Genomic DNA, 12,086 nt, shown 5'->3' with positions numbered 1-12,086 from the left:
GGTTTCAGCATTTCATTCTATTATATTATTTCCAGAATTGCAGAATTGATGCATAATCTAGCAATGCTGAAAATGGGGTCAAACACCTGCACCCTGAAGAAGAAACCATTTTTTAAAGAAGAAACCATTTTAAATATTAAAATTGAGTTACTTCAAGTTATCGAAAATGTGGCAATATTTTGAATTATCATTAAAATGGAATTACTTCGATGTTAATCATTATTAGTAAGATAAGAATAATGAATTAAACCACATTTTTATTCTTACCCTTGGAAATGTTGTAAATCTGTCCAGTTCTTCGACAAAGCAGAACATCTGCAAACTAATGGCTGACATGACGATCAAGAGGCTGGCAGTAAACACAACTAAACTTCCAAGCTTTTTTCCAGGACCAAATATCTTGTACACGAAGTCTTCTAATGCAGGTGAAATCTTAATAAGCCGAACTACCCTAAGGACCTGTCGTGGAAGAGAAAAACATACATACTCCATCATTTATTTACACTGACTCTTAATTAAGTGCATTTAAAACCTGATTTTTCATAGCTCTTTATTAAAGCACACTCTTCTATTTGAGCATCTACAGATGAAAAGTAACAATATAATAACTGAGATAGCAGTTTAGTTTGGTGCCCATTATATGGCAAGAACTCAATAAATCTCAAATGAATGAATGAAGAGAAATGGTGACAACTGTTTTAACATATAATTCAAAACGGTATTAACACATGTTGAAATAAAACTGATATTTTTCTAATGCTTAAATATTGAAGAAAACATTTTGTTCAATATTATCTATACTCATTGGCTTATAAAATAAAATTTTCTATGTCTTTTTGTACAAGGAATTAAAAAGACCTTTATCAAGGAGCCTTAACTTATAGTTGAGACTGCAACCCCAATATTCATTCTCTCCTTCCTTTAAAGAATAGAACTTTCTAAATTTTAGCCTACCAAGTGGCTAGTGAGGGCTACAGACACCATTTTCTGGTCCCACTATAGCTAGGTATGGCCAGGGAATTGGTTCAGATTAATAGAATATAAAAGGAAGTGATTTTTGCAACATTTAGCACATTAAATTAAAAGAACCTGCCCTGAATATTTCTTTTATACCTTCCCCTGGGTGGGAAATGGAAACAACTGGAGTAGCCCTTTTGGATCAGAAAAAGAAACCTTGTGTAGAAGATGACAGTTTCAATCTAACCCAACAAAATGGCTTCCTGGATGATCATATAGAGCAGAGTCACCTACTTGCCATGGACACCCACCAACTACTGGAAAGAAACAAACTTCTATCTTACATAAGCCTTGTAGTTTTAAATTTTCCTTATATCTTCTTAGCTGGTTATCTAAACACACGGATATGTTTAGATGTTTTGCACAGATATAATATATATGTATATATATACACACATGTATATATATATACACAAAAACTCCTACCCATAACTAATTAAGTAAAAATTCACTCTCATTCATTTAACAAATACTGATTCTTTGTTATGTGCCAAAATTGTGTTGGACAAATAACATTCAATGGCTGCTATTACAAAAGGAATTTAAAACAAAGACACAACTCTTAAGGGAATATCTATAAGATTAAAAATATAAATTGAAATAAAATTAAGAGTTGAAGTACAAAGTATGGAAAAACAATATTTTTATCAAGTCTAAGATGTCATCATTTTTTAATGCACATCTGAGAAATCAAAAGTGCTGCCAATTAAACTGCAACACACCAATGCCTATGAGACGAATCCCAAATTTAGAGATATTAAAACAGAAAAATTGTGATCTTGGCATAAATGAAATATGGTAAGTATGATGGTAGTCCAAGATGGTTTAATATCAATAAGAGCTTAAGTTGTCTTTGAAGGCTTCTCAGGAGAAGAAAGATAGTCTATTTTGAATTCAGTGAGAAACAAGAAATGCTTTAAAAACCTAGCTTTGAATTTTTACACGTACAAAATTAAATAAAATACGTTTGGGCTTTCCTTTCCAGCATCCCTAGCTTTCTCTTCCTCCTGATTTCACTTTGGCAAATCATTCCTACTCCACTCTTTGTCCATGTGGTCCAGAAGTGGACAAAGGTTCAGACCTTTGTCCATGATCCAGGCCTGGCCAAAGTATTCACGTGACTTGAGTCATCCTCAGAATGTTTGTTGGCCCTATAAGAGGTGTTCCACCTTTCACTCCTAATTGGCATTCCTATAAGAATCACATAAATCTAGAGCTTCTGGGACCATTTTTGCCACCACATGGAGAAGGTCAGCTTACAAATGATGTCAACACAGAAGAAAGATGAGTGAAGAAATAGACTGAGCCTCTTTTGCCCTACCCTAAGGCACATATGCCCCCTAAACTTTTAATTAACAGCAAATATTGATGGTAACCTTAATTTCTGTTGTTCATAGAACACACATGGTAATGTTTAGTTGCTTGTATCTAGTAAACTAATGGACAAATGTTTACATAAGTCAAGGAAATCCACATTTCTTTCATGGTAATTTAAAATCCTTAACACAATACTTAAGAAAATTTACATGAAAAATCAAGTTGTTCAAATTATACATTATATCACATTTATGGTTAAGTTACCAGGTTTTCCTGCTTTGATTCTTAACATACATTCTCAAATCAGAATATATTACACTCAGGTCATCTTTCAAAATAATAAGCCAACAGCTTTATCATAAAAACTATTAAGATATTAATGTTCATATTAATACCCAGAATAATAATCTGGAAAGATTTCATATTTTTAACAGATTTGTTTATTCTAAGATATAAATAATTAAGTATCTAATTATTCACAGCTAAATCTAGGCAATTTTAAAGAAATGATTTAATTGGTTTATAGCTCAAATTCAGTACTGTGTTTTTCCCACTTGTGTTAAAATCATATTTAAAAGATTGCCTAAGTAATTTTGAGTCCTATGTCAAATCTAATAAAACCAGCCTATGCACATCTGTGCAATTCTGGCAAATTAATATTTCATTAGCTGGAAGAAACAGAATTGAACACGACTCCCACATTGGTGATTTGCTCAGCAATTTAAGGGTTAACCTTGCATCCCTGGAAAGGTAAAATCCTTATCAGTGATTCTAATTATATCTTTTCATTTATTTGGGAGTATGTATACTTTTCACTCTTTCTACTTAGCATTTTTGATTTTGTGTTCCTACAGATACAAAACAAACTATACCCTCAAAGAAAAGAACTGTAGAACATGTGATTGTTTCCAAAGCACATTTTCTTGGTCACATTTCTGTCTCTTAAAGATCACTCAGTTGATTAATAGTGAGATATTGTAGAAATTGTGTGGTTAAGAATATGAGCTATGAAATTAAACTTCTTGGGAATGAGTTTCCACCATTTGTAGTTATGTGGTCTTGGGCAAATAATCAGATCTCTTGAAACCTCAGTTTACAAGTACATCTCTATCTCACAGAATTAGTATAAGGAACAAATGAAAAATGCACTTGGCACAGTGCCCGGCACATAGTAAATGCACAATAAATGCCAGCTGACGTCATGATTATCCCGGTATGTCAGAAGTATAGCATTTTTTAAAAACTTTATTAAATCCCATAAAAAAGTCCAACCACCTTGCTTTTTTGCACTTTTCCTGGAACACATCAAGAATATATGTACCTCAGGACAGGTGCCATGCGGTTCTCTCTACCTGGAATGCTATCCTCAGACCTTCCGATGGCTCATCCCTTCACTTCTTTCAGTTTCTGCTCTAATGTCACCTCTTCACGGAGGGCTTCCACGACAACTTATCTAAAGTAGCATCTCACCCCACAACCTCTTTACTTTTTACCCTGCTTGTTTCTTCTTTAAACCATTGCTGGTGCTTGTATTCTACATTCTTTTGTGAACTTGTCTGTTTGGCCCCTAGAATGTAAGCTTACTGAGGTGAGGATCCTTGCTGCCTTGTTCATCTCTCTATTCTCAGTATCTGGAACATTGCCTGATAGTAGGTGTTCAGTATATCATTTAAATAAATAGATGAATAACACCAATAATTAGTCTCAGAGATAATTGCCATTTTAAAGGGAATCATTTTGTACTAAACCACTGATTTCATTTAAATATGAAAAATATAAAATTCAGTAAAGGAAGACTTCCTGCCAACACAATGAAGATCCATTGAAACGAGAAGTGTGAAGACCAACAAGGGAGCTGAAAGTAGGCCCATAAGGAGCCAATCTGTTTGGCACGGTGTGTTCTCTGTATGTGAATTTGCAAAAACTCTGTGACACCTAATCTTCTTGAGAGATTTATTTTTTAGCCACAAAATGACTGAGGTAGTTTTTAAGTATCTCATTTGAAAAATAAAATCGCGGCTATTTATAAACAGAAATAAAAATCGCTTAACGACTGATATAAATTAAACTATTAGAAATTATAATCCAGAATCAGAGAAACAGTGAAATTATAAACTTCACAGACTGTATGTGACTGACTATACCTATATTTATATCTATATAAAATAATTAAAACCATGAATATGAATTTTAGATGTTTTATAAAATGTCTAATAGAAAAAAACTAGAGATGATGACTATTAATTTGTAACACTTTGATTTATTTCTTTCTAGTCATTTTCTATTTACATGTATTTTACATGTTATATAATTTTATACTGTTTTGTATTTAAATAAAACAATCATGTCTCTAAGTTATTATAAATTCATCATAATTATTATTTTTTATGGTCAAATTTGTGTATGACTTGCTAAGCTATTCCTCAGATGTTTACCATTTAAACAGTTCCTATTTTTTCTCTCATAAAGAATTCCAAAATTCTGATCTATTTCTAAATTTCACTGAAAAATTATCTGTGAGAAACTATAAGAATTTTTAAACGCTGAATATATTTTATAGTATATCCTTGCTGAAATAGACAGTGATATTTTTCTTAATTTGGCTGATTTAGTAGGTTTATATAAAAGTCTCTGATAGTTTTGACTATCAGGCATATTTTCTGTTTCTACATGGTTCTCTAATGTAGCCACTAAATGTTCATGTGGATTTTGTGACCATAAAAAGTATATAATGCATGCATGTTTGGGAGGGACATTTTGTACAAAGAATTTTAAACATGTGTCTATCTCTTGCCCCAGCCATCTCACTTATGATAACCAATCCCAAGGATATAATCCAACAAATGACACAGGATTTATGTCCAAAGACATTGATGGTACCGAAAGCTTGAACCATGACAACCCTCTGTGGTTTTACTATGCTTGGCTGTGAGTACCAGAAACTCAGCCTTTTATTTGTGTTGTAGGGTATTTGTTTCTCATTTTTAAAAATTTTTATTTATTTTTATTTTTTAATTAATTAATTATTTTTATGGTGGCATGGTTAACGAAATCCAATAAGTTTCAGCTGTGTTTTTGTTTTTGTGAATTATATTTTTATGTCTCTTCATCCAGGCATCAGAAATATTGATTTTCAGGTTGTGATCTAGCATCTTAAGTTATTGCCCTGAAAATGAGAGCTTTGGTATTTATTAGCAATAAAAAAAATCAATAGAGTTGGAATCCATTTCCTTTCTTCTAAGGAGTTGGAATCTCGTTTTTCTGAATTCTTTAAAATTCTACTGCTGTCTTGTTCTTCAACTATTTTTTAAAAATATTTATTAAGAAAATAATACATTGGGATATTTCTATGATGAATTATATAAATGATCAATTCGAGTCAGAAAAATAACTATATTTGAAATTTTTAAAATTAGGATATTATTAGGATATTATTTCAATTGTAAGTCATTGTTGAGCAAACATATGTAGGCTTATTGAGAACAGATCTACACTTGCAATTAAATACCTATTTACTACTCTTTAAAATGTGTGTCAACATCTTATGTAGTTTATAATTTCATATGTATACACAGATGCATAATATCATGTATATATAAAATATGTATATTTTTACATTTCACTAATTTATGAACTGTATGTAAAACATCTTCATTTATTGCTGTGAATTTTCAGGAGTTTTACAAACAATGTTGCAATTTATGAATGCATTATCTGGAGTATTTAAGATGTCATTGGACGTATCCCATGTTGGTATTTACTATATAACTTATATAACATAATATATATAAGTTTAATACAAATACTTATAATACATATATAATTATATATAGCGGATATAATGTGACTGGTATTTTCTTTGGAATGAAAAAGTTCTAAAAATAAATAGGCATTATTTGTATTACCTGAAAGTATGTGAATTGAGAATGATAAAGATCTGGATATACATGAAGAGTAGTTCCAATTACGAGTAGTAACTCAAATTTGTGGAGAGATGAGCTAATATATCCAGTAAATCCCAAACACCATATCTTCAGAAGTGCTTCCAAATCAAAAAGTACTGTAAAAGCCACCTAGGGGAACAAAGAGACAGTGGAATTGAAATATAAAACTATAATTTATTTCAAAATATTTTATATATTTGTCAGTGCATGAATTTCAGCCACTATTGTATAAAATGAGAAGCTCACTAGAATCTAGAATGACTTTTTATAAAAAAAGTTTGAACACATCAACTAGAACATAGCACACCAAATATATCTTAAACAATCAGAAAAATATAAACATAAAGTTTCTATAATGCATATGGTATCTTATAAAACACATGTTACTTAACATAATTAAATTTTAAAAAGTTTAAATATCATTTATGCCTTGGGCCACATAAATGAGCAATTTGGATTCCACACCAATACATGTGTGTATATTCACACATTGATTAATATATTAACACAATAAATGTCCACATTATTAGTTATTAAATTTAATATTGACATTACTATATTAATAAATTAGCTCAGCCTCTTAACCTACCACATTATTCTATAAATTTGCTATTCTAAATACCAATATTGTAAAATACACATATAAACTTAACATGTATTATTTCTTTACTTATCCTATGGATAGGAAAACTCATAAAGAAGCTTGCAACTAGAATTAAAATGTGCAACATAAGATTAACTTATAATTAAAGAACACAATTAGTCATAACATATCCCTCTGAGATGATACCAGATGATTTATTAAAAGGAAGGAATAGAGGATAGCTTGCTTTTCTTTTTCTAGGCCAACATGGAAAAACAGAAGCTAATTTTCTTCCACTTACATTTGGAAAATGTTGATAAAAATGGAGTTTTAATAATCACATTTTTAGGAATAAAACACTAAAAGCATTGTATGTAGATGGTTAATTTAGATGTGGGGAGGAAATTAACATTACTTCTCAATCTAGCATTTCTGTAAACTTGGGTTTGCGTCTTAATTTAAATTAGCATGTCTCTTTTAAAAAATGTAAAAGAGCAATACATTTTAACTATGAAATAATCCTAAATACAAAGAGTTAACAAAATCCTTTGCCCACATTTCTCAAGTGATCGATAATAACCGCTTCGTATATTCTCTTCTAAAACATCTTCTACTTCATTACCACATAAACAGGTTTGCATTTTATATATCACTCTGAAACTTACTTTTCTTGTTAACAATCATAGACATTCCTCCAGGATAAGACGTACGGGATCTACTTATTCTTCTTACCAACTGCATCATTTTCTATAGTATTTGATGTTTACTTAATTCAACATTTTCCCTAATGACTCATTGAAGAGTGCTACTTCCTTGACAAGGAATCATTAGGAAAAATAATTAAGTATTTTGGTACTTTAAAAACAAGACCACAATAACCATCTGTATGCCATATCCATATTTATTAGTCTTTCATATCTATAAGTAGATTCTCAAACCTGGCACTTCTGGGGCAAAGGAAAAGTTTGTGAGCTTTAAATTTTAGAAAATACTGAGAGATTACATTCAAAATGTTATAGGAAATCATTTGCCTTCCAGTAAGGTAGGAAAGTGCTTCTTGCCCTAAATTTGTACCAACACCAGATGTAATTAAACTTAATCAAGCTTTTGCTTATCTATTCATATGGGTGTTGATCATTTAGAGTTATTTTCTTTTTAAAACAATTTTTCTGTTCATAACTTTGCCAATTTTCTTTAGTGGTCTTTATTCTTTCTTATCATTTTTTGGAGTTGTTGATATTAAAGACATTAATCTTTGTCTGCTATACAAACTGTGAATATTTTTTCTCTGATGAATAGTTTGATTTTTAACTTTGGTAGCATTTGCTCTATAAGCACTTTAAATTTTATATGGTCACATATTTCTATCTTTGTGATTTTTTTCTTTACCTTTTACATATAAAATAGGTCTTAAGAAGGATTAATATCAAGTCTTCATTTTCAGACACACAGTTTTTCTATTTGTTTGGACTATATTCTTTAAGAATATATTTCCCCATTAAAGATATTATTGCTTGTTTGTAAAATTTAATATTTCAGTCATGAATATAAATGCATTTTTTTTTACTTTTAAAATTTTTATTTATTTATTTTACCATTTCTACCTATTTAGTTCCAGTGGAGAGAAAAACTATTGATTTATCTGTATTGATTTTCTATATTAACCTTACTAGATCTTTCTATTAATCTAATATTTTTAATAAGGTCTCCTGAGTTTTGTAAAAACCTACATTTCATTTGCAAATGAAGATAAGAGTTTTTAAACATTGACTTTGGAGTTAATTGGATTAATTTATTCAGTATAATGGTATAGCTGTATAGTAATATACTAAATAATGAAGTGAGAATAAGAGGAATCCATGATTTGCTCCTTATTTTCAATGGAAGTTTCTTAGAATTCATACATAGTGGTTGCATTGAGTTTTGATAATTAATTTCTACCATGTTTTAGGGTTTTTCTTCTCTTCCAATTCTACTTAGAGGATTTTACTCTTCAGTTCATTGAGGTAATGCTAATTAGTAGTAATGCTAATTTTATTGGATAATATTTTATTTATAATTTTTGTAGCTACTATCATAAATGAAATTGGTCTATAATTCTACTTATACTGTCATTATCAGCTTTTAGTTAAACTTATACTAGTTTTATCAAACTTATTGTAGTTTTCCATTATTTGTATAATTTGTAATTGCTTAAATAAAATAAGAAATATCTCATCTTTAAAAGTAGGTAAAATCTAGTAGGAAAACCAATGGGTCCATTCCTCTTTGTAAGCACAAATCAAAGCTTTCCAATGTTTGATCAAGTTTCATACCTTGTCTATCAATTTGGTAGTTTATGCTTTGCCAGGAAATCATCAATTTCCTCTAGATTTTCAAGACCTGTGTTTAGAGTACATTTTTTCCCAGAAAGGATTGATTCTCTCCGGGGGTAATGGGTATATTATAAATTTGGTACCCCTTTAAATCAATTTCGTGGTTGATGTTTCTAGGACCCTGAAAGTAATGTGACTTGGATGGAACTCGAATCCCATATGAGGACAGGCTTAAGCTTACACAGTTTTTAGTACAGCTTACACTTTTTCTATACATCTAGAGTCAAGGTCAAGACTGTGATTTTCCTTATCACTTCCTTCTGAGGGATGGACTTTTTTCCTTATTTCAATGAGGTACAGACCATTGTGTGTCCTGATATTATGTGGAATCTGTTCTGACAATGCACCCCACACAGCCTCTTCTTCTTCTGTTCTGTAATTGCAAGTTCTAGCTGACACGGATATGCAAATGCCCTGAGGGCAGCCACTGGTTTTAGTGCCCATTGGGTGTTTTGCACCCATTTCACACTTAATTTTTGGCTTCAAGAATATTCCTTAATTTCCTAAATACTCTGCTAAATATTTAAAATGTTTTAATATTTATGTGCCATTTTTAGTTGTTTCATAGAGGGATGATTTTCAGCCACCTTTTGGGGCCACTTTGTATGTATTTACATGAACAGTATACTATTTGAGTTTGTGTTTAAACATAGTCTAACTGTGCCTTTTGATAGGAAAATTCGACCTGCTCATATTTAACGTACCAAAGTTATACTTGGTCTTATGTTTCTTGTGTATTAAACATCATTCCTATTTTATGTTTTAACCTCATCTTTGGCTTGGTCAAATTGTTGATTTATTTTACCTCTTTGTTAATTTGACATTCTACTCTGCTTTACAATCTTCCAGTTTATCACAATGATCATAAATCAACCTATTATTATTATTATTGCATCAAATTTGAATAATTGTAAACTCTCCCACACAGATTTGCTTATTCACTCATCCGTTACACCCCTGCCAATCTATAAACTTCATAGAACACTTCTATCACCCTATTCTTCACCAATATCACACCCTTTCCTAAATCCTACTTTTTCTGAGACCTGCCACAACTTTAATTCTTATTCGACTTTTTTATTATCATCTTCCTTTTAGATCCAATACCTACAACAACTTTTCTTTCCTTTTTATCTTCTCTAATCTAGTCCTGTGGATTGTGATGAATTTATTTTATGATTAGCAAAGTTTGGAGTAGTGTTCTCAAAGAAACATCAAGCATTGCCTACTTTCTTAATCTTTTGCTACTAAACGCATTTTGAACACTGACATGAATATTATGGCTGCATGCAGATTCTTGAACTGTACTTCATATGCACATACACGCATACACCATTGGTTCACTGCCTTCTACTTTCCACTATTGTATATGAGTCATCCAGTACACGATACACACTTAGGATGTTTAAGCCCATTCAAAGGCTTGAAAAGGTGTTTTCTTTATGCTTTCAACCATAGAAGGTCATCAGGATATGCCTAGAAATGCATCTTTTTTCATTTAATCTCCCTGAGATTTAGCCAATCCTTTCAATCTACAAATTTATGCTTTTCCTCAGTTTAGGAAAAAAATTATCTCATTTATTACTTTTTTTCTTCTACCTATTGTTCATATTTGGGTGGCCAGTCTCTCATAATTTCTACTCCCCCCCACTTGATCTCCCATATTAATAATTAGTTCTCAGTTAATTTTTGAAAATTTTAGTCAAAGTTTCAGAAAGTTTATTTTGTGCCTTAACTATCTGTCCTTGAGATATTAAAAAAAACACTGTTATCTCTTCCATCAATTCTACCTGATTGGGAAACTTGTACTAGATATTTGTCTTGGATTTTTGTGTCTCTCTTTCTGAGTCCTTTTGTATGAGAATATATATATTTTTTTGCTTGCTCATGACTTTGTCTTTTATGATCTTGTGAGCAAATAAGGGATGGCAGAAGGTACTGTGATTTTTGTGGTAAATGACCTAAAAACCGTTAGTCCCTTTGCTAAGCATCAGGAAAGGAGAAGCTGCTCCATATCAGGATTCCTCACCAACCAGTGGAATCCATTCCAAACATCCCACCTGGGAGTAATTCAGCTTCCTAGCTCTCTGAGATCAGTGGGATTCTGTCAGGCTCTCCCTGGAGCACAAGCAACAGAGTGGGCAGGTGCAATTCCTTCTCAGGGGACTAAAGCTTCCTGAGCCTGAGCAGAAGCCTCAGGGGACCAAGAGGACCCAAATCTCTGCCACACGATGGAACAAAAGCAATTCTTCTTAAGCTCTGGCTTCTTAGTATAGGCTCTACAAAAATAAGAAGCCCTCCAGACATCCTGCGGGATCTCTGGAGAAACTGAAACTCAGATGTATCCTTCCCAAAGGTTTCACCTATAGCCTGACCTGGCTGTCATACTAGCAGAGGGAGCAGTTATGGGCACTCACTCCTCCGTCCCTCCTTTCACTTGTATTTTCAGACTTCATTCCAACCGAAGAAATGTAATCCATACAAAAGTGGCTATTTTTTTGTTTGTTTTTAAGTAGAGAACTATAGTTGATGCTTAAACAACATTGTGGTCAGGGACGCTGACCCCTGACACATATAACCTTTGACACTCCCCAAACTTAAGTCATCCCTCAGTATCTATGGTGGATTGGTTCCAGGACTTCCATAGATACCATAATCCACAGATGCTCAAGTCTCATATACAATGGCTTAGAACAATGTATGTAGTCGGATCTCTTTATTTGTAGATTGTGGATTAAAAACAATACAGGTATTTATTGAAAAAGATCTGTGTATCAGTAGACCCTTGCAGTTCAAATCTGTGTTGTTCAAGGGTCAACTGTACTAACAAATGCCTGAAATATATCTGAA

At 31.8% G+C, this 12,086-nt stretch overlaps 1 protein-coding gene across 5 annotated transcripts in view; it reads right to left on the bottom strand.

The window, feature by feature from the left end:
* NALCN (sodium leak channel, non-selective) overlaps window positions 1–12,086 on the bottom strand; it is a 272,813-nt gene that overhangs the window by 139,707 nt on the left and 121,020 nt on the right. For all 5 annotated transcript variants that reach the window (XM_036228821.1, XM_036228822.1, XM_016123175.2 and 2 more), the window contains 2 exons: window positions 6,240–6,407; window positions 268–459 (listed from right to left, as the gene is read on the bottom strand). In XM_036228821.1, coding sequence (XP_036084714.1) covers window positions 268–459; window positions 6,240–6,407 — 360 coding nt within the window. The remainder of the gene's footprint in view (window positions 1–267; window positions 460–6,239; window positions 6,408–12,086) is intronic.

This window comes from Rousettus aegyptiacus, unplaced genomic scaffold, assembly GCF_014176215.1.
Source record: "Rousettus aegyptiacus isolate mRouAeg1 unplaced genomic scaffold, mRouAeg1.p scaffold_m13_p_11, whole genome shotgun sequence".
Taxonomy (NCBI): Eukaryota; Metazoa; Chordata; class Mammalia; order Chiroptera; family Pteropodidae; genus Rousettus; species Rousettus aegyptiacus.
This window is presented reverse-complemented; position numbering and strand designations above follow the sequence as displayed.